At 38.0% G+C, this 24,132-nt stretch overlaps 2 protein-coding genes across 2 annotated transcripts in view; one reads left to right on the top strand and one right to left on the bottom strand.

Annotated features, from left to right (window-relative positions):
• FAM162B (family with sequence similarity 162 member B) overlaps positions 1-3,806 on the top strand; it is an 8,242-nt gene extending 4,436 nt beyond the window's left edge. The window contains exons 3-4 of the mRNA XM_069851760.1: positions 1,049-1,157; positions 1,393-3,806. Of these exons, the coding sequence (XP_069707861.1) occupies positions 1,049-1,157; positions 1,393-1,491 (208 nt within the window). The 3' untranslated portion in view covers positions 1,492-3,806. The remainder of the gene's footprint in view (positions 1-1,048; positions 1,158-1,392) is intronic.
• On the bottom strand, positions 2,282-23,995 carry KPNA5 (karyopherin subunit alpha 5). The gene is made up of 14 exons (XM_069851756.1): positions 23,899-23,995; positions 21,687-21,820; positions 19,347-19,448; positions 19,165-19,264; positions 17,364-17,458; positions 16,397-16,528; positions 15,441-15,529; positions 14,204-14,303; positions 12,126-12,289; positions 11,067-11,145; positions 9,977-10,102; positions 8,193-8,320; positions 6,409-6,587; positions 2,282-5,940 (listed from the first exon to the last, which is right to left on the bottom strand). The coding sequence occupies exons 1-14, from the start codon at positions 23,900-23,902 to the stop codon at positions 5,753-5,755; spliced, it is 1,620 nt and encodes a 539-aa protein (XP_069707857.1). The 5' UTR covers positions 23,903-23,995; the 3' UTR covers positions 2,282-5,752.
• Positions 23,996-24,132: the final 137 nt, after the last annotated feature.

Below are 24,132 nucleotides of genomic sequence, written 5' to 3'. Positions count from 1 at the left end.
CAGCACCTTGTCCACCCGTGCCTTAAACACCTCCAGGGAAGTTGACTCAACCACCTCCCTGGGTAGCCTGTTCCAGTGCCCAATGACCCTTTCCGTGAAAAATTTTTTCCTAATGTCCAGCCTAAACCTCCCCTGGTGGAGCTTGAGGCCATTCCCTCTCGTCCTGTCCCCTGTCACTTGGGAGAAGAGGCCAGCACCCTCCTCTCCACAACCTCCTTTCAGGTAGTTGTAGGGAGCTGTAGAGAATAGGTATCCTTATACATATAAAGCATTCCAATGTGATGTTCAAAATGAAAATAGCGCACAGCCAGTGTTACAGCGAACAACTTCAAAACTGTACTCCCAAGTATATCTGACTCAGAAAAAGACTTAGCTGAAAGCTCTGAGACAGTTTTAGTAATAAGGCAATTTCCTGTACCCTTGTTTCTCAAAGTAGGCAGCCTATTGCTCCCTCTCAGAGCGCAGTAGGGTGGAAATGGGAGCTGCACCAATGGGGCTTGCTGGACCATACAATGCCTCTCACAGCAACTACTGCCAAATGAAGGCCAGAAGTTTTCATGACTTATCCCTTTGGTAATCAGAAAAAATGATCATGTAGATTGTTCTTGCTTAGGTGTGTGTTCCTGCAACAGTGAGAAGGCTGACATCAACTGCTCACTTTAAATAAAGCTGCTGCATTTTTACAGACTATAAACAGTAGCTCGTAGGTGTACAAACTCTAAACTTCTAGAGCTTAAGGGATGGTTTTTGGTACATTTACACCAAATATTTAAGTCCCAATATTTATTGCATGAGCTACTTTATTTTTTTTCAGCTTAAAAAGCCCCAACAAACCAACTTAAATCCATTAAAAATTGCTTTTCCACTGCAAATGGATTAAGGTCAGGAAATGCAAAGTTTGTGGACAATGCATAAGCAATCACACCAAGCTAGATGTCTGCTTTAGAAGACAATTCTGTTATTTTTCAACGGTGATGTTATGTCTGCAGTGCTTTGAAGAGACACTTCAGTGTTCTGTAATGATTCATTTGAATAACTTTAATTGCAGGCCAGAGATGCTAGACAAGGCAAGAAACAAAGCTCGAGTTAAAGCTTGTTACATCATGATTGGACTCTCAATTGTTGCCTGCTTTGCAGTGATTGCCTCAGCTAAAAAGGTGAGTACAGCACTAGCCAATCAGTATGTAGCATACTTAAATATAATGGAATTCTGTGAAAAGGAGGCAACCCTCAACAGCAGTGACTTTCACGTACCCTAATTTTAGCTAACCTATGTTTCCATCGCCCCTGACAGAAAGTAGTTGCTGGCTGTTGGTAAGGTTGGGTCACTTTACCCAAGGGGCATCTTTACTCCCACCCTGCTATTCTGAAGTAGATGTTTTACTTCCACAGGCTGCTGCACGGCACGAGTCCTTAACAAGCTGGAACTTCGCAAAGAAAGCCAAGTGGCGGGAAGAGGCTGCACTAGCAGCACAGTCGAAGACGAAGTAACTTTATACCAAGTACCAAACCTCCTTGTAAGAGCAAAATTAACTGTTGCTGAGAGTGAATAGTGAATTTCAGCAATACATGTAACACTCTAGTATTGCAGAGACTGGAGCTAATAAGGGCAGTTACAGAATCATAAAAAGGAAGTGAGGGTTTCTTTTATTAGGGAGATATTCCACGTGCTTGTTGCAAATTATTACAATTAGAACAGTTAGAAATTATTAAAAGCAGTAGTTAATTTCAGAGAAGAGAGGCAATTTCCCAAGAATGTGGAAGCCAATTTTCTGCTGTCTTAAAAAATTTCCTTCAGGCTTATCTTGTGCTGTTACACACATAGCATGTTCCTTACAGAAAAACTCCCTGTTTCTCACTAAAAGGTTAAATGCAGCTAAGACCAAGCAGTAGCGAAGGTACAAAAAACTGCAAACATAAGGAAATTTAGGCAATTCACTTCTGCAGTAAGGAACAAACTGTCATCAGCCAGAATATTACAAATCTTATACACTGAGAGGAAGTGGTGTGAAGAAGTAAGGGGAGGGGAAATGGACCAATACTTCCACAAATCCTCAGGTCCTTATTAATTCCATTATAAACTCCATGGGAATTCCCAAAGAAGTAGTCAGTCAGTTCTGCTAGCAGACAGGACTGTGATTATCCTACAAGTATATGTTTAATACCAAGAGTTTTTTTGTAGGGTGACAGTGCCTAGTTTTATGATGCCTCAATGCTGTATGCAAAATGGCATTTGTGTTTTCTAGTTTAAGAAGCCACACTTAGTGAAACACTAAATAAATACAATCAACATCTGTAAAATAGGTTTTATTGGTTTCTGTATGGTATTTGGAGATTTAACATTCCATAATATTGCATACTACTTGTGTTCTGTTACAGTAAAGGGCCTTTGGCCTGGATTTAAAGATGCACTATTACTACCTGAAGTTAGTGTAGGTATTTTAATTTCCACACATTATATGAAGATATTGTGCCATAAGTAACTGAAATTTCTTATTCCAGATTTCAGTGAACTCTTGAGATCACAGTTAAAATTCACGTATCAATTGGCAGACCTATTACAAAATTCTTCAGTTGTAAAATTTAATAAATTCAAGACCTAACCATGAAGGAAGGACAATAATGCATCTTTTCTACCTTTTTTTTTAAAGACAGACCCAACAATAAATATTTTCCAGTTGCAAACTTGTTCTACAGCTAACTTATTTCTGTGACAACATTATTAGTATTTTCTGATTGCTGCTAGCAAAAGTGTTTAAAGCAAATACTAGAAAATTAAAAAGCTGTATGAACCAGCCCTCAGACAAAAGTGCAACAATGAAAAAATTAGATATGATTCAGTGTATCAAGAGTAGGGAACTAAAAAAAAAATATCATCTTATGCTTTGCATAGTTGCATAGATCAGCTAGTTAGTATTCACATTTAAGCAGACCAAATGTTACCCTTTAATTAAAACAAAACCCACAAAACTCCAAACCTTGTGTTTTTCAACAGTCTTTGTAACATATGGGACAATTCAGATTCCATACAAAATGCCAAACTTAAGACATTTTCTTCTCTTAGCAGTTGTTGGGTTTTTTGTTTTTGTTTTCTCTCCACACTGTTTTCATCTATTTGGGCAACATCACCATATTAATGCCCTTACCTGCAAATAACTACACCAGAGTTGACCTTAAGTCATCATCTCTCATTTTATATTATTCATTTATGTGCTTTTAACAAATTGTGATGTAAACCCAGTGATAAAGGAGAAGAGGCCATCCCGTATGTTCATCCTTTAAAGAAGAATTTTCATTATTTTTTAACAGTTTTAGGGTAAACCAAATGTTGATTTTAAGTAATGGTTTTCATTAGCCGAAGTCTATCAATTTTAGTTCCCTTTTAAACTGTTATGTTTAAATGTATCAGAGGCGTGAAATACAGTTTATCTAAATGTGTAAAGTGCAGTCACTAACCATTCATATAGAATACTATATCCACAAAACTGAAGACATTATTTCAAAACAAATATAATACTTTAAATGTCCCCTCTGTTAATTTTTCAAGTGTTTTAATCAAGATATTTATAGCTCAGATTTGGTTCACATTAGAGAGGCTTATAAATGCATTTTTTACAGGGTTCTCCAAATAAAAAACAGGCACAGCTGGTTATGCAATGTTATCAAAAGAAGGTTGTTAGAAACAATGGAATACCCTGTTACCTGAATAATATTCTTACACTAGAAGAACACTGATATTCAGCATTTACTAGTAATCCTGGTATGTTTCCATGACTGTTACCCTGTACTTTGAACAGATGGGGGGGGAGGGAGATCAGTATATGAAAACCTAAAACTATGAGAGTAAAAAGGGCACAAATACAATCACCTATCATTGTAGGAAAATTTGGCAGCTGTACTCAGTATTATCACACTATTCAAAATTGTTGTATGCTGTACAAATCTAGGTTTAAAGTGTCATTTGCTAAAATATCTCATCATTCAGAATTCATAAAGTAACAGCATTCCTATATACACTTCTTACACTTCCATCTTATGACTTCAAAAAGAGGTTTCTTCCCTCTCTATTACATCTTAGTCAAAACTGACCATTAATCATAGAAAATCCACTTTAAGTCCCACATTCAATTACAATATAGTTTATATATTGCTGTAACATCAGTGTTGGAATCTTAACTTGCATGTAAAAGAAAATGATACCACCTTTAGCTTGTATTTCTCAGTGCATTAAAATATTGTTCAGTGACAAGCACAGTGCCATGGGGTATGTAATTTGAAGTTTAAATTGCAGCGTTTTTATGAAGCATGAAATGCTCTCATGTCAAAAATTTCACTTAACCTAGGAGTTTGATGTTAATACATTAATCACAGGTTAAGAAAAAAAAAAATCATACTTTACAGTTAACCCAAACTATTGATTTCTCAAAATGAGATATATTACTAATATGCCAGAAACACTACTTATATGCAAGTCCAAGCAGAGCATACATTTTTCTGTACTCAAAATTGTTAATCTACGTATTAGAATTCTATTTCTTTTAGTGTTTAACAGCAAACACCATATATTGCAGAGTCTAAATATAGATGACAGTAACCTTTAGTTAGTTTTGGTGTCCATATACTTAATGCTATTTACAATACAACAAACTTTTCCTTCAACTGGAGTGATTCACTGTTCATTCTTCACTGCAGTATTTCTATTGTCTTACCAAAAGAAAATAGAGAGTTACTTAAAAGAGCAATTCAAGTGGTTGTAGCATATTTGGTCAAAAAAAAACCCCCAATACCTACTTTCCAAACTTTTAAGAAGCTATTGTACTAGCAAAGCAAACACTGCACTGCTTCTCAAACTGAAGTGCGTTACCACATTTTGACAGACATGGCTGTAAAACATCTGCTTGGTAATATGTGCAAATCACCATCTCTGTCATTCATAATCACAACATTCTTGTGGTAACTACAGTAACTGCTTCCACTGCAAAAAGTATTGTATTTGTGGCTGACTTTTAACGTCATTTAGCAGCTTTAATTACAGAGCCAACATCAAATGACCAGCAAGCTTTCTGCTGATTTCAATTTGCAAACCTCTGAAGTAGTCCTCCTCCCACAAAATTCAGAAAAAGCTTTTTCATATATTCAATATTATATTAAGTAATTAGCATTATATATCTATTATGTCTTTAAATACATTTTATAAATAAATTCCAACAGTGTGCTGTAAATGCATAAAAGTTTCACAATTTAAATAAATATTTTTCACATTCCAATTCAGCTTCTTACAAGCTCATCTTTATTTCATGCCTTAGTTCTGAAGCAATGTTTTTGCTTCAATACAAGAGGTAGATTCGATAGACCGGGCAAGTCAAGCTTACTGTCAAAAATGCAACTGTCAGTAACTGTATCGCTGATATGCTGTTTGAGACTACGTGAAAAATTCAGAACCACTACCTAAAATCCTACCAAGTCTTAGCTTAACAGTTCTTGTTAAATCACATTTAATGCTTTACTTTAGACATGATTACTCACAGTTGTTTTCTGTACATATGAGATAATGAAAAACACAAATACAAAACAAAGAACAGTTGTATCTAACACAATATAAAAAAGTGCATGAGCTGCTTCTTCATCTATTTCTGCAGAACATATTCAACCTTTCCTCTAACTTTGGCCATAGAGAAAAGACCACTGGGGAAAAAAAACCCAACCAAAAAATCCCTATGAATGTTTACATTTGATGCTTGTCTTCAATAGTTTACAGCTGAAACCCCTCCATTGGAGCCTCCTGCTGTTGAAACACAAACTGTTGTTGACTTTCATCCACCTGAGGTGCAATACTGGCGTCCTCTTCTTCAACACCAAAGTAATGTTCTATTAGTTCAAAAGCCTTTTGGTAGATCTCTTGGTTTTCATGCCTCTGAAGAAATTCAATTTTATCAAGTCCTAAATTCAAAAGAAACGTCACTGCTTAGCCACGAAAAATGAAGACTAGAAATACAAGGGTTGGGAAATTAAGAATTCTCATCTCAAATCTTTGTTAGTAATCAAACTGTACCAGACAGTATAATATATTAAAGTAATAAAATTATACTTAGGATTGGCTGATTAAATTTATGCAAACCATGGCTCCATTAGACTAGGGCACCTGTGTGTGAAATACTTCTGAGAACGTTTCTCTAGAGGCACGTAAAATAAGCTGACCACACACAAAAACACTCACAGGTTTTCTGCATTTAACTGTTTTTCCCACCACGCTACATTACTTCATTGATAATGCTTTCATGTCTACTTATGCTTAAACTAAAAATTCTAATATTAAACTTACACTTACATTGGTTCACAATGGTTTTGTTTTTACAGCCTGAAACAAGGAAGTTCAGGTATGTAATCCTACAAGAAGTAATTCCTTACCATATGCTTCCTCTATAAGGGCACAGTAAGGATTTATGCCCATTCCATTTTGCTTAGACTCTTGTTCTCCAAGACGCAGAATATTTTCAAGTCCATTTAAAGCCACTTGTACTATTTTTGAATCCATCACAGTCAGGAGGTCACAAAGAGGCTTGGTACAACCAAGTGCTACCAAATACCTTTATAACAGCAGAAAAACAGAGGGAGGTGGGGGGAAGAAAAAGGACTGATAAATCAGCATATTTTTTCTGACATTTTCATCCATCGCTACTGGTCCTTAATTTTACTAAAAGAAGTGGCTGAAATAAAAATTCTAAAACATGCAAAAAAGATAATATTATTCTGAAATTGAATAAATATTCTAATCAATCCCTATGAGAAATTTTAACGTGTATATTCCTAACTGGAGTGTGGAATTTGTAGTCTTTTCAACTCCATTTCACTTAATGATCTTCAGATGGATTTAACTGAATGTAAGAGAAAAGTTTTAGCAGTAAGTTCTTTTCTCAGGCATGTGAAATTTTGTAGCGGCAAAACCATAAAGCAAACACGTAAGAAACGTAAGAACACTGGACACTGCTCTGTGCTAACATAGCCTACGCTAGCAGCCCATTAAGATATTTGCATTAGCTATAGCAATGGGAAGGACATAACTGTAAAGAATAAATACTGGGATTCTGAACATCTTATACCTTTTTCCAATTTTGCACAGAACAGTGTTATGCATTTCTGAAGTCAGAACCTGTGTCCTTTCTCTAAAGTGCAAATAAAATTAAGATGGTAACGTGTATGCATAAAAAGGTTGCTTAACATAATTTATTTAGCTGTTTTAAATTATCCTGTGGTTAGACAGTAGTACCTTCAGGACACAAAAAGGGCTAAAAATTCATAACATAAATCATGTATCTGTATTTTGTGATAAGAAGGTACTTTTCCGTTATTACACACACATTTACTAGTCAAGGATCCCGAATTAAATTTTATTTTTAATATTCTATATTCTAAGATGTTATGTTACACAAGCAATCAACACAAAAAAAAACACCAACAAACCTTCCTTACCTCTGGTAACACTTAGTGGTTACAAGAAAACCAGGATCGTTTACATTTTAACTAAATAAACATGCACTTATTGCAACAGATGTCCCCAATGTGCCAGAAGAGTTATCATACCACCTTCAGTTTTGGCTTCCAAATACACTGTAATTTTTAAATCTATTTATCAGGTACTGAATTCAACTGATCCCTATGTTGACAGTATTGAGAGAAACCAGAGAGTATTTTATTCTAGTTATTCAAGAAGTCCAATTTTTGCAGCATATAAATAGCTGCTAACAGGAAATTTTAATCCATTTTGAAAAAGGAGTTTAGATACCTGCTTTAAAATAATCCTCACAGAGAGTTTAAAATACATGAAGAAATCACTAAAATTCCTAAAGTCGCTCCGTGAAGAGATACAAAGCTACTGCACAAGTCCCAAACTTATCCCAAAGTTTCCGACTTTCAAACCCCGAAACGGTTCATTAAGTGTTCCAGTTTTGTGACAACACAATACCACCTCTGGAAGATAATGCTGTGAACACCACTGAAACAAAGCAATATCAGTTATTAAATCTACTGCATTTTTCTGCATTTCTACAGGTTTAATCGCTGTATAGACAGTTTCAAGCAATCACAACTGTGTTTAGGGCTGTGTTGCTATGTTTGTCAGGACTATGTGCAGATACTAAGATGCCTCTGAGAAGACACTTAGGCACAGAAAATAGTAACATATACAAACTTACCTTATCTGTTCAGGAGTTCCTCCTGATGTTGCATTAGTTATGGCCCATGCTGCTTCTTTCCTGGTGCGAAATTCAGCTTTTTGAAGAATTTCAATCAGTATTGGAAAGATGTTTGCATCTATAACAGCCTAAAAGATGAAATTATAATATTTTATGATAATTAATGAAGATTTAGTGTACACAAACAACATTAGTAACTTCACTACAGGAAGTCAGTGATGCCTGCTGATACCAAGTGTTTTGTTAGAAGGCTCCACACTAACTAGAGCCACTAAATTGAAATTCAGAACTATTCCAACACTGCACTGCAGCAGCCATCAAAATGCCTTCTTTGTTGATTTCTGTCTCTAGCGGACAGAACGCACTGGATAGGCCCATTTAAAAAAAAATCACGATGTAAACCCTAAATCTGAGCTTTCGATCTGGAGATCAAGCCTCAGAATAAAACCTCATTTTGTCCATTTTATTCATGTTTATGGTCTCCACAGGGAGACCGTGGCTATAATTAGAAACTCTTAAGTTTTAAACGACATCAAGAAGTAACTTTTTCATCCCCAACTGAAATGTAAGGGGAAAAAAAACTTCAATATAGTTTGCAACCGTCAAGACTGCAAACCGTCAAGCAACCGTCAAGATTTAGTAGTATCCACAAGAATACAACTCAGCATTGATTACACCATACATGTTTTTTATAAAAGCAAAAATATCAACATTTTGAAATTGGCAGAATTGTCCACTTATCACTGGGCTAATATGTGCAAAATGTTTTGCTTCAACTTTTATCAAACCTGCTTATTACTTTAAAATGTATATTCTGCTTTGGTGAGACGCCACCTGAAGTACTGCGTCCAGCTTAGAAGCCCTAAACACAGGAAAGACGTGGATCTGTTGGAGCAGGTCCACAGAAGGGCCACAGAAACGATCAGAGGGATGGAACACCTCTCCTGTGAGGAAAGGCTGAGAGAAACATGGTTGTTCAGCTGGCAGAAGAAGTCTGGAGGACAAGCCTCATGAGGAGTAGCTGAACGAACTGCAGTTGTTTAGCCTGGAGAAAAGAAGGCTGAGGAGAGACCTTATGGCTTTCCATAACTACCTGAAAGGAGGCTGCATAGCAAGCAGGTGTTGGTCTCTTCTCTCAAACAATAAGTGACACGGCAAAAGAAAATGTCCCCAAGCTGTGCCAGTGGAAGTTTAGATTGGATACTAGATAAAATTTCTTCACCGAAAGTGCTGCCAAGCATTGGAACAGGCTGCCCAGGGAAGAAGTGGTTAAGTCCCCATCCCTGGAGATATTTAAAAGACATAGATGTGGCCTTTAGGGACATGGTTTAGTGGTGAACTTGGCATTGTTAGGTTAAGAGTTGGACTGGATGATCTTAAAGGTCTTCTCCAACCTAAATGATTCTACGATTCTAAGGAGAACAGATGAGTAGATCATGCTCGAAAAGGGTAAAATAACAATTGCTGATATCAGATCAAAGATAATATTTTAAGTATCCTTTCACATGTTTTATAAGCACCAACCAGATCCCTTTGAGATTAATTTATCTGCTTCTCTAGTACAGATGATGACATCTATTTTTGAAACATTATTTTATGAAGTTATTTATAATAATCTTTCAAAATTCAGATGAGTACATTTAAAGTGAAGTAGAATTACAGACAGTTGGGACTAAAACAAATAATGCAGGGTCAACATAGTATCTACTTATTTCTCTTTGTGAAAGAAAATAAACTAGTAAAATTAAAACAAAATAACCAAACGATAAATATACAGGCTTTACCTGAATCTGAGCCCTGTTTCCTGCAGTAATATTAGAAACAGTCCAGCATGCTTCCTTTCGAATAGATTCCTTGGGACTACTAAGCAAGTGCAAGAGACAGGGTAATGCAGAGCAGTTTAGAATCACCTAAAATAATTTGAGAGTGGAAAATTGAGTTGTACAATACACTCCAATTTATACTGGCTTGTACAATACATACTATATATAGAAAAACACTACAGATAACTTCAAAAGAAGTTTTTGTATTCTACAAAGTATCATATATAACATCCTACAAAATCTAAGTCTGCAATGCTACTTGATTGTCACTTCAATGACAACTCTATCTGGAACAATCTTCCCTCAATTAAGTTCATTACAGAACACTGAACATGGCAAGACTAAATAAGGCTGCTTAAGGCTAGAATATCAACAATTGGTAAGTGTAAATCTAATTCATACAGTCATTGGTTCATTTGTTTTTTAAGACATGTTTCCTATTTAATTCCTTGGCAAAATCCTCTGCTATAGAGCTCACAACAAATGATGTAATTAATTTATTTCCTTATTTTCCCTTTACACTAGTTCTGCAAGACTTTCAGACATAGTTTCCTCTAAAGCAAGACCAGTTGTATTTCCTGCATTGCTTCAAACTCAATTCCACTGCCTAAAATGAAAAGATGATTCTGTAGAACGAACTGCATCGGTAAGGGTGTCACACACAAATTCATGGACAAATAAGCATGACCACTGCTTACAAGTGAAAACTTTGACTGCATTTTAAGACTTAAAAGAGGGAACAAAAATAAATAATGGAACCTCCAGTAAGGGGAGAGGAGTAAAGTTACCTTCATCGTGAATGGGAACCAACATTCAAGGTACCACAGAGGAATAAAGCAATCCACTACACATTCATTCTTGCAGTAATTTTATGTTTAAAATAGCAGCTTAAACTTATAGTCAAATTAACAATATAGGATCTGTACAGACTCTTTCACTGCAATATGCAGATACCTGTCCTAGATGTGCATTTTGTCACAATTAATTTCTACAAAATTCTGTAACCATTTTCTACTTGCCAATTTAATTTCCTTACACAAACTAGTCTTACCTGTGTTTGGATATCATCCCCAGTAACAATATTTCCAACTGCTCTTAACGCAGGGGATACCACCTTGTAATCATTATGCCTGGAGACAAATATTAAATTGCTTCATGTTACCAAGTGTTAAAGTGCAATTTTGCATTTCCAGTGAACAATGGTTTACTTCAGATGCTAATCTTTTCGTTACAGAAAACGTTGCACTACTTCTTACACTCTCCCCCCATTTAGCTAAATGTGACAACTGCAAGCCTGTAACTCAATTGCCAAATCAAGGAAAGGACATCTCTATGGAACAATATAAGTTACAACACTCTATTGTGCCCAGCAGAATACAATATTGGAACCTGTCTCATTCAATAGCCGTGGAAAGAGGAATGTTATTAACTGTACACTAAAACTTAGCAGCCCCACTTTGTAAGATAATCTTCCCGTTTTGTACATCAATAATCCTAGAAGGTAGTATGTGGTACCCATATTCAATTCTCTGAGCTGTGGAGGAAGAAAATCTGCTCAGTCATCCCAAGGCATCCTCACTGCCTTCTCACAGATATACAAATGAGCTTTTCCAAGAGAACCGTGCTGAGCTGTCATTGCTGGGTACTAGTATCCCCAACCTACTCTGCAATCCTCATGTGAACACAAAGATTTAATCTCCCTTTCTGGGAAAATAATGAACTATAAAGCAAGTATTCTGAAGCAGTTCAAAAGTGGCCCAAGTTTGCATCTGGACTTTATGAGTCCAGGAACTGTCTATATTGCAACTGTATCTCCCAAAAAGGTACGTCTCCAGTCTTCACCTTTCTATTCCTCCATGTGAATGACATTACATTAAACTATAAAGAATATGAGGGAATAATTTGAAGAAAGCATTTTTTCACTGTTAATCTTGGGAAAAATCCCAGGAGACAAGGAACCTAGCAAGCAACTGAAAAGGTTTCAGATTGAATTCATGTTCATCACTTCTCACAAGATAAATTCAGACTCGAGGTGAGGAAAAAAAAACCATCGGTCTGGATTCATTAATATTAACAGTACTGCAAGACATTAGGTAACAAGATGACTTACATCAGCAGTTCCACCAATCTTCGACACACTCCAGAATCAATAACAGCTTGAATTTTATCATTAGGACCATCTGAAAGGTAAGAGAGGGCCCAGCAAGCATCTGCTAATACATCCGGGTCACTGCTAAACAACAGTCTTGATAAAACATTTAAGCAAGGAGCGACCTAGGTTAAAGAAAAATATTGCATAAAATTAGGAGCTTTATTTTTCAAGTTTCAGAGAACGTTCAGCAAAGGCATAAAGGTGTAAAACTATTTACTGCCAAAGCACATGAGCTCATTAATGAATGATGACCTGATTAAACTAGATATCCAATTCAAACTGGCAAATTGGATAAATTCTGATTTACAGGCTATTTATTTAGAGATACTATACTAAGATACTACACTATATTTAGAGATACTAACTCCAGCTGGAGGCCAGTTACAAGTGGGGTTTCCCAGGGCTCATTGCTGGGTCCAGCCCTGTTCAATGTCTTTATCAGAGGAGGTTCAGGCTGAACATTAAGGAAAAATTTTTCACTGAAAGGGTCATTGGGCACTGGAACAGGCTGCTCAGGGAGGTGGTTGAGTTGCCTTTCCTGGAGATGTTTAAGGGACAGGTGGACGAGGTGCTGAGGGGCATGGTTTGGTGATTGATAGAAATGGTTGGACTCAATGATCCTGTGAGTCTTTTCCAACCTAGTGATTCTGTGATTCTTCAAGTATATAACTGTTCAGCTTAAACAAAAACTATGTGCTTTTACAGGCAACCAGATGATCAGGAGCTACTGATGCTTTTTAATCACACAGGGGACAGAATTTCATAGTAATAACATTTTTTTTTTATAGTGTTGTATTTGTAAGAGTACTGGAGGTTTTGTAATAACAAATTTACAATTGCTTTACCACAAGGAAACTTGGAGGGCTCAGCATTCACTGAACAAAATCAAACAAGCACTGGCTGACTTCAGTTCTCACTGCAAACGTAGTTTCAGACCTTAATCTCTTACAAGTTCCACGCAGACAGAGGCCAATGAACTAGACAATCTTAACACCTCTTGAAACCTGACAGGTTTCAGTTGTACAGCTTGGCAATGTCATATTGTTTGTAGAACTTAATTCTGTATCCTGCATTAGTTATGCAATTCAGCCTCCTTTAGTTGTCCAACTAGTGCTACTGCAAAGAGCAAAAAGCAGCGGAGCTATTTGTACTAGCAGCTCCCTACAGGATACTGTTTTCTATTGAAGTTAGAAGTGTTTAAATAGCAAGAAATCATGTTTGTTTTTTGCTACCAGAACAAAATACTACTGAAGGATGTAATTTAGGCTGAGCAATTGTGACGTGACTGATTCACATCAGAAATCACCCCTTTTCTAACTATCTTTCCAAGAATTATTAAGTAGCAATGACAGTAATTATTATTCCATAAGGTAAGCTTCAAGACAACTACATTCTCTCCAGATTATCTTTAATGATCATTTAAACTCAGTTTCCTCTACCAGAACATCAGTGTTCAGTTCCACCTTCCAATGTTGTCACCTTCGCCAGAAATTAATTTTTTACTTAAAATAAGGACCTAATACTCCTACTAGCCTGTACAGACTTACTATCTTTATAACCATATAATAGTGAGAGGAGGAAATGAAGGGGAGAGCACATAGGCAAGTAATCTGTCATCACAATCCGACAGAGCAGAAAACTCAAAATTCTATTCCTGCAGCACATGCTCGCAATCATAAAATAAAAATTAAAAAATAATTAAAAAAACTTCAGTCATAACTCACATCCTGTAAAACAGAGCTGGAGAAAACAGTCCAAAGGGGTTTAGTGTTGAATGCATTAGTTGTCTGTCATTTCATACCAATGTATGACTATTTGCATGTAACCACATTCTCAAGATTTTAAGGTAATTTAATTTGACTGCTGATGAGTGTCAAAGTAGATGATTTTGTGCAGATACAACAGATGGATAAAACCAATTAGATTAAAAAAGACTCAATTTATCTCCAGATTCAAAGATTCCCTGTGTTATAACATATTGCAAAAATAATTCCTCTTCAGCTTTCTGATTTCTCAGAATGAATACTTTATTATACCTTACTGAAGTCTGGAGGTGGATTCTTTCCTCTACAGAGATTTGAGAGCGCCCAGACAGCATTTCTAGTTGTTGTAAGGCGATTTGAATTTGTTAACAATCTGTCAAAGAAAGACAACAACAACAATAATAAATCTATTCAAAAAGGTAGGCCCTTATTTCTAGTATTACCAACAGTACCTCAAATTAGGAAAAGAAATCCTAATTATTGGGCATCAGTTTCAGTTTATTTCTCTGCATTGCCTACATGCTGTAAATATTTTCTGAGAATCAACTGAATCAGAATAGACTGCATTATGTGGATGTCTAATTCCCAAATCAAGTATACGCATATAAAAGTAAACCATTGCTCACATGAAGTCATTCAACTAATCTTTTCTGAGGGTCTTCAGAAGGGGCTTGAAGATGCAAACCTCCCTGGAATTAACTCTGATTATTTCATTCAGAGAATGTAATTAATTATAATAAAAATAGTTCCATAAAAAGTTAGAACTTATAAGATTATCTTTAGTGTTTTTGCTGAATAGAATGCAAAAGATTCAACATCTGAAAAACCGGGCTCATGCTTGGATACATACCAAAATATCTAAAATTGTTAGTCCTCGAAATCTTCAAGGAAGGTAACCACATTAATCTCTATTCTTTTAAGGTATTTTATAAATATTTTAAAGTATTTTACTATTTAAAGCAATAATAAATTGAATAAAATTTATGTTGTGTGAATTCTTTCCCTGCAATGAAGCTACTTTACATCCTATTGTAGGTGTACAGTAAACGCTGGAATGATAATTCTAGCGAAGAGAAATCTTCTGGTGGAACACAGGTCATGTAACAACTACTCTGCCAGTTCTTCTCATCAAGCAAATGGACAGATATCAAGGCCAGAGCTTGGAGCTACTAGACAAATAGTTGCAAATGTGAATTGAATCATTTCTTCCTCCTTACAAATACAGAACTCTGGCAACACAGAATTCTGCACAATATAGTAATTTCATACCTATGAAATAACAATTCTCTCCTTTTGCAGGCATTGGAAAGCTGCTGGGCATGGACTAATTACTTAAAGACATTCATGAAGCTCAGGTAATCCAAAACACTAGATTTACAGCAATATCTAAAAATATAAACATTCTAAATCTAGCAAAACGCTTACATTCTTCTCAAATAAATATTAAGCTGAAGTTTATGGTTATCTGTACCTGTATACTATAGTTATAGTATTACTTTACAATACTTACTCCAAGAGGGGTGGGAGTATTCCACAGTTTAAAACAAAGTCTCTGCATTCTGCATTATCACCAGCAATGTTACCAAGAGCCCACACTGCCTTAAAAAGCAAAGCATCCAAGTGAGTTTATAAATGCTTGCAAATCTGCTGTTACAAATCATCTGTATATTTTTACAGCAAAAATTATAGAATCAAAAAAGCAGTAGCAATACAAATACAACGTTTCAGACTTCTGCTTTCTAAGCTGCATTGATTGTGAACTCACATGAAGTCAATTACCTACACTTGAAGTCATTCTTTCAAGAAAAGTCTTTTGTTATGAGAAAACCAAAAGATTAATGTGCTTTTCAATAAAAAGGATACACACTCTTTTCAACAGCTCTTATTTGCTCACTCTGTGTAAAAGATTTAATTAAACTGGCTCAAAGTTGCGAACAATGCATGAGAAATAAAAAGTTACATTATGAGCTTTCACTATACAAACTTTCAAATATGCTAAATAAAAGCCAATTAATAACAGCCTCTCAAACATACACAAAAAACTCCAAACCAAACCAAAAAAAGTTCAAGAAAATGTTAATGAAGACTGTAACGTAGTAAGATGAAAGAGTAGAATGATACAGGAAAAAAGACTGCATGATAACTTAGGGGAAAAAAATTCACATTGTTTTCTACTATATTCTTTCTATTATGGTGTTTTAGATCCTGTCCACCCATAAACATCACAAAAGAAATGAGGTGCTTTCTTCAAATTACTCAACAATGTGAAATAAAAAACAGGCTCAAAGAAACCTGAAAGAATCAGAGGAAAATAAAATCACAAGAGAAAATACACTGAAGGTAAATTTTTATCTTCCTGGAGCCAGATCAGTGGGCTAGCAGTGAAATGGGGTCAAAACATCTTTAACCAACCCCCTCCCTCCCCCCTCCAAAAGACACTCATAAACACCACAAGAAAACAGTTACCTGCTCCTGTACATCTTCATGTTCTGAACTAAGCAACTTAATAAAAATAGGAACAGCTCCTGTTTCAATTACAACTTTGGTGTGCAGAAAAGTTCCAGACGCTATATTTGTCAAAGCCCAAGCTGCTTCAAACTGTTGAGGAGCACAAAGATGACCATGTTAAACTACTCAGCAGTAAAGCTTAAATTCACAAAAAACAGTTTGACAAAACAGCTGCAGGGGTTAATTTTCCAATTTTTTTTTCCCCCCACTGAAACGCAAGTATTACTATTGTACTTTCTATAAAATAATTAGCATTGACAAAATCTGTATTTAATAAGCATCTTCAGTATCTAAATTAGTTTTAGGTTTTGGCTTACAGCACTAATTGTAATAAGAATTTCTACTAGTTAATAGAGATTTGAAATCTTTTCTGCTTGCTCAATATTAAGTTTAAGTTAAATCTTTTACTATGAATGCATGCGATGCCTAAGTGCCATTCCACAGGCTACCACAAGCTGACAGAACTTGTAACTCTTACTGTTAGTTACGTATTTTTCCAAGATTTTCTAAAAGAGCTTCCTACAAGCCTCTCAGTCTCCTAGTTTGGTTTTTTTTAATCTTCTTTTCTAAAATTTCAACTGAACAGTACTACAATACACTAAACAAACAAAACAGATTCTACTCACACATCAATGTTGATGACCTTAATACATCACACTGAAAACTCGTGAACATTCTGCTTTCAACACAGAAGTATTTGACCAGCTGAATACACAACCCTAAAGACTACTATGAAACTCACAAGAGTCAAGACACAATTTCAGTGGCAATGACTAACGTTTTTGACAACTAAAATGTATGGCTTCAGTGGTTAAAAATAATCGAATTTGGTTATAAAAATATAAAACAATCATCACATTTTCAAAGCTGTTTTGGGAGGTTTCTAGCCCATTCCAAATCCCCAATCAGTACCAGCCAAACTCACTTGTAGAGTGTAATTCTCATTCCTCTCCAGAAATTTCACGAATCTCTGTACTACTCCTGGTTTTTGTATGACTTCATCTATAGGTGGATTAGGCTCTAGGAGATAAAACCAAACATATTTGTTTAAGTCTAACAAAAAAGACCAAATAAATTTCTTCTTCAGTTCAACATGAAATATGAATAAGATTCTCAGTTCTTATCACAATTTTTAGCATTCATTTTAATCTCAAATGATGACTTTTGACTTTATGGAGATGATCCTTCAGTCTTCAGTCTTCTAAAGTGCTACAATTTTGTAAATACCCCTATTACATATAATAACATATACTATTATCCATTGGCATGCTAGTAACTCATTAGAAAACATTCTTCCCTCAATAAGTAGCTCAGCTCAGTGGAAGAGCAATCATAATTAGATACTATTTCAAATAACCAAGCGTACCTTTACCTATCACAGAATCACAGAATCACAGACTAACCAGGTTGGAAGAGACCCACCGGATCACCGAGTCCAACCGTTCCTACCAAACACTAAACCATATCCCTCAGCACCTCGTCCACCCGTGCCTTAAACACCTCCAGGGAAGGTGACTCAACCACCTCCCTGGGCAGCCTGTTCCAGTGCCCAATGACCCTTTCTGTAAAGAATTTTTTCCTAACGTCTAGCCTAAACCTTCCCTGGCGGAGCTTGAGGCCATTCCCTCTTGTCCTGTCCCCTGTCACTTGGGAGAAGAGGCCAGCACCCTCCTCTCTACAACCTCCTTTCAGGTAGTTGTAGAGAGCAATGAGGTCTCCCCTCAGCCTCCTCTTCTCCAGGCTAAACAACCCCAGCTCTCTCAGCCGCTCCTCATAAGGCCTGTTCTCCAGCCCTTTCACCAGCTTTGTTGCTCTTCTCTGGACTCTCTCCAGAGCCTCAACATCCTTCTTGTGGTGAGGGGCCCAGAACTGAACACAGTATTCGAGGAGCGGTCTCACCAGTGCCGAGTACAGAGGGAGGATAACCTCCCTGGACCTGCTGGTCACGCCGTTTCTGATACAAGCCAAGATGCCATTGGCCTTCTTGGCCACCTGGGCACACTGCTGGCTCATGTTCAGTCGGCTGTCAACCAACACCCCAAGGTCCCTCTCCTCCAGGCAGCTTTCTAGACAGACTTCTCCCAGTCTGTAGCACTGCATAGGGTTGTTGTGCCCCAAGTGCAGGACCCGGCATTTGGCCTTGTTAAACCTCATCCCATTGGACTCTGCCCAGCGGTCCAGCCTGTTCAGATCCCTTTGCAGAGCCTCCCAACCCTCCAGCAGATTGACGCTTCCACCCAGCTTAGTGTCGTCCGCAAACTTGCTAAGGGTGCAGTACTATCATGCTGTACGAGCGCCAGCATTAATTTAAGAATGCGTATTTTTACAGTCTCAACAAAAACAAGTTAAAACTGTTCTTTAGCAGCCACGTAATTGTTTTCCTCCTCAAATACAGAACAAAAATCAGAAACTGAACCACTGCAACAAGTGCCATAAGTAATGCTAGCGTGCAGTTAGTTACTGCCCTGGACACTTCAAACAAAATGTTCTTTCTTTTGTTGGTTTGTCTGAAAGACTTAGCTTAGAATAATGAAGCTTTCTGTATTTAGCCATTAGGTCGGAATAGATTTGGCACAGTTTCTCTATAAACAGAACTAGAAGCTTCAGCACGCTCTATTTTAAAGTAAAACAAAACTAAAGGTTAACTGACTCCCCAACTAAAATTCATAATAACAACATAGAAGGAGAAAGAAAAAGAAAAAAAAAATCAAGCCACACAAACATACCTTTAGATAGCAATTTTCTGAATTTTTGAGTTGCTGTGAGCTGCTGATCAGGATCATCTGAGAAAATCATCTGCACCATATCTACTGTAATAACTTCTTCCTAAGAATGAAAGGAGGACTTCTTATGTCTAGTACTATGCACATTAACAGATAACTTTCTCAATACATTCTAAAGTAATTACCTCTGGAATAGGTACAGTAGAGCTTACATCAGGATCCTGAATTGGACTTTCTACCATAGATTCTTCATTTCCTGGGAGAGAAACGTTTCGACGTTTGAACAGCTAAACAAAGAAGAAATTTTTGGGAGACATTAGAATTTACCATAGAGCAAGTACTGGTAACACACACTTCAAGAAATGGTTTCACCAATAATAGTCAAAGTATTTTTACTACTCACCTTCCTATTCATCCATGAAAATGGAATTCTACATGAAAATTTTAGGAACATAAAGGAGAAAAACACTACTGTATCTTTATCTCGATAAACTGCACTGCAACGCTTCAGAGAGACACTTAAGAACTGAAGTTCTTTTTATTTAAGAAAAATCTGTAATTTTTACCCCCATGTAAAAAAAGGCAGATTTTTTTAGTTTTACTCTTTTATCCTTCATAATTAGTATGTATTTTTAAGCAGGAAATAATATACTACAAGCTACTTTATCCTTTTTTAGTTTATGGGCTAAAATCATCAACACAGAGCAAATGTTTGCATTCCAGCACACAGCATTCCTCCCTTCAACAGATGGTCTACGATCTATGTATTTTCTTTGCATGGCAATTAAGCATTCTCTATGTCCAAAAATCTCTTCAAAATTGGCTGCATACACTGTCCACACTCAAAATACATACCTGCACTCTAGTATTTAATAAGTCCCTCTTCACTTTCTGACACATGAGAAAAACATTCACATTAGCCTGTTTTCTCCCAGAAATCAAACCTAAATTTTTAGCTTTAATCCAGCACTACACTTATAACTCCTGCAATTAACAATTCTAAGAATATTATGTTGGTATCTTTAAAAATAAATGCTAAAACCTCAGTCCATTAACTAAGATTTCACCTGTAAATATAACAACAAAACCTCCCACTAAACCCTGAAGGTTTTGTCCTCTGAGTGTCTACAGACACCTAGATTTCTGCTACTGCACATGGTCAGACCTGCAGAAGCAACTCCGCACTTACATCTACCCACATTTCAAACAGGCGCCTAAACAAAGGCATTCTCTCCCTTCTTCAGCACACCGTTGGATGGGGCACAATACTGGACACAAAGCAACTGCACAATTCTGGACATAAACAGGGTTTAATTCCATTTAAACCCACAAAGGAAGAAGAAACAACATTCCTCTTTTAGAAGACTAGCCATTCTTTCTAGCACTCAACAAGCGCACAGATGCTCTTGGTTATAATGCATAAACTTTTCTTCTCTAGGATTGTGGTCTATCTGCCAATTATAATTTCTTCTGGAGCAAAAGCAGTCTCATCTCCCTGCATAAACTAGTTCTCCCCAGCTCAAGAATAGCTGAAAAACACTAGTCCAACAAATTAAGATCAAGGAGAACATAACAGCATTCTTACTGTTACAACAGTCAGCAAAGGAGAGAAAACATCCACTACTTTCATAATTTATCCAGGGAGTATTTACTACAAAACACACAAACAAAACTTTCAACAGGAACTGCAACACTGTTACTCATTCACAGGTAAATGCTCCAGTATCATTCTACTGCTTACTCTTACCTCTCTGGCCCAAGTAATTTTAAAATCCTCTTCCATGCAGTAACACAACTTTCCCACGAGACGGGTAAGCATTCCCACCTCGGAGAAGACTCTAGATAAATGCATGGGACACTCTCTAGATCATGGGAAACAAATTCAGCCACTTTAGACCAAACAGAAAACCAAAGTACATTCCTTCCTGTCCCGCAAGAAACCACTAAACATGCTGGAAAAAGGGACGACCACAAACCATTAAATTATACAATGTTCCATGTACTCTGTACAATAAAAATTCAATGAGGACAACTGCAAATGTTACACCTAACAGTTCAGGGATCACTAGTGGGCAGTCCATTTACTAAATTACTGTAGAAAAGCTCTAGGGAAATTTGAAGGATGGCTTCAAACATGAAAATCATCCTCACTGTTTTAACGGTACAACTTTGGCTCAAACTTGGAAAAAGCACACAAGGTTTCTATCCCTTACTGGAAATAAGAGTATCCTTTTTACTTCTATCTTAAGAGTATCTTTAATAAGAGTAGCCCAGTCTTACATAGTTAAACCTAGATTAAGGATTAAATTTAAGACACACACCTCTCCTCTGGGTGCCCTACTGACTTAAGAGGGCTTCTGTTCACTTTTTTGTTTAATGGTCCTATTGAGAGGTGCCTGGTGCACCCCAAGACTACACAGAAAACAGACATTCAACCTGGATGCTGCTCCACAGAAGGAGTCTGCTTAAGTCCTGAATTTAGCCTTGCAAGCGCTTAACAGTTAACAGCTCACCAAGATACCTACCTGCTCTTCCCTTTTCTGTTTCCGAAGCTGAATTCCCTCCTCCTCTCTTCGCCTGCGCATTTCTTGGGGATTAAGTGCATTATTCTTGTAGCTCTTCATTCTGAAGTTATCTTTACCAGGGCTTGCCATATTATCTATGAAAAAAGAAAAATTACTCCAAAAGGACAAACCTTGCAAGGCAAACCTACCATTGCTTATACTACAAAAGTATCTACAGCAGCTATATAGTCCTGTAGCTTGCAATACTCAGTTCATCAACAAAAATCTCTGAGGCAGAAATAAAGAGGAAAAAAAAAATCTTTGCCTAAACAGGCATTTCTAAACTGTAGCTTGAACTACACATCAGCTCAGGGATCAGATACTACACTAAAAGGACATTAAGCTACTGCAAAAAAAACCCCATATGAATTGTATGAGTAAACTGCGAATCAAAAATCAAACTGCTAAATTTTGATTCTGTCAATATATAACAAAGTTTGTTCCCTCCTGTTGTAAGAAGCATTTAATGTATTAAAAAATAAGGTCAAATACAAGAAGAAAACCTTATGTAATTGCTGTTTCATTTAATATCTTTTTTTTTTTTTAAGACGCCTATCTCGTAAACATAAATCACGAGCTAAAGCTTATGTTGGGTTTCCTTCTGAACTGTACGCACAAAACTAAATTATGGGTTAGTAGTACCCAGTCAGACATACTCTTTTCCATTTTAAACTAACAAAATGATTGACTTACTCCAATTAATGGTTCTTTTAATGGACTAGAGGATTAGACTGTAGCCCTCATCTGAGAAATAACAGTCAAAATGACAATTTAAGACTCTAAACGAACTCTTACCTGTCTGGAATTCTTTAACAACTAGAAAACATGCATTAAGAATATCTGAACTACAACTCTAGCACCATGATACTAAGTAAGCTACCACCTAAAGTAATGTCATGTAGCATCTGAGGTACAATTCAAGATCATTCTCCCAACAACACTACTGACTTAACTAGTCTTGTTGGAAGGGGCCTTAAGTTTTTTGTTATCTTCCTGGGGGCTTTTTGGTTTGTTTTTTTTTTTTTTTCCTGAGTGGGCAGACAGCGCCTCTCATCGAGCCTGTGTGTCAGTGCAGTAGACAATGCCTGATCCCAAGTGGGCGCTGGCAAAGGGTGTGACTGGGAGAGACCTGTCAGAACCATAGATTGGTTTGGGTTGGAAAAGATCTTAAAGACCACCTAATTCTAACTCCCCTGCTAGGGGCAGGAATACCTCCCGCTAGATCAGGCTGCCCAAGGCCCCATCCAACCTAGCCTTGAACACCTCCAGGGGAGGGGCAGTCACAGCTTCCCTGGGCAGCCTGTGCCAATGCCTCACCACTTTCATAGTGAAGAAATTCCTCTTTATAATATCATCACCTCCTTAGTCATTCATGCCTTGCTAATTTAGTTGCACCAATAAAACTGACAGATTAAGCACTGAGCCAAACAAGAGAAGCATGTGCTCGAAGTAACCTAGCTTAGGTCACCAGTTCTGCGGAGTTAAAGAAGCACAACGAGGAGGCAACTCTCATAAAACCATTTTCAAAAAGAAAAGCTTATAAATTTAGAACTTCAAGCCCCCTTCCCCCCGGCAAGAGCTTTGGTATAGATAACAGAACAGCAAGATACTGGCAGTCCCTGATCTGCTGAGGCTTCACAACTTCTGCGTTTCAATCCAAGGAACTCCGCGCTTATGCTCTCCAAACGCTTGTTTTAACGCTAAACTCCTCCACCCACCGCATCCCACCTACTCGTTGTGCCAGGACTAACACCATCTCTCTGCTATCAGGTTCCCCCTCCCCGTGCCCACATGAGGCTCCCGAACACCGTGCCCGGCCGGGCTTGCAGGGGGCCGGGTCCCCGCCGCAGGGCCGGGAGGGCGCCCAGCCCAGGCACCGAGCCCACAGCGCAGCTCCTCGCCCGCGCCCCTGGGAGGAGGAGTATGGAAAAGCCCCCTCCATCGGCGGCGGGGCAGGGAACCGGGACGACGGCGGATCGTCCCGGATCGCGGAACCCCGGGAGGAACCCCTGTCCCGGCACCGCCCGGCGGGGACCGAGCGGGAGCGCGCGGGAAGGGCGGGGGAGGTGGGGGGAAGACACGCACGCGACACACAAGCCACAGGGGGAAAACGCAGCCGCCCCTCCGCCTCCCCGCGCCCGCGGGCTGTCACGGCGCTGCCGCCCGCCCTCACCCATCGCGGCGGACGCGGACGGCTCCCGCCGCCCTCTCCAGGCTCCGCCGGGGACGCGCGGCACCCGCGCCGACCACGGCTCAAGATGGCGGACGCCTCCGCGCCTTGCGCGCGCGCGCCGCGCCGCTCCCAGCGTGCTCCGCGCGCGCAGGCGCCGCTCGTCCGAGCGGGAGGGCGCGATGTGGGCGTGCGGCGCCTGCGGGCGCGCGCTGCCCCCCCGGGAGCCGCGGCGCC

The sequence above is a fragment of the Phaenicophaeus curvirostris genome, chromosome 2, assembly GCF_032191515.1.
Source record: "Phaenicophaeus curvirostris isolate KB17595 chromosome 2, BPBGC_Pcur_1.0, whole genome shotgun sequence".
NCBI lineage: Eukaryota > Metazoa > Chordata > Aves > Cuculiformes > Cuculidae > Phaenicophaeus > Phaenicophaeus curvirostris.
Note: the sequence above shows the minus strand (reverse complement) of the source record. Positions and strands in the feature narration are given on the sequence as shown.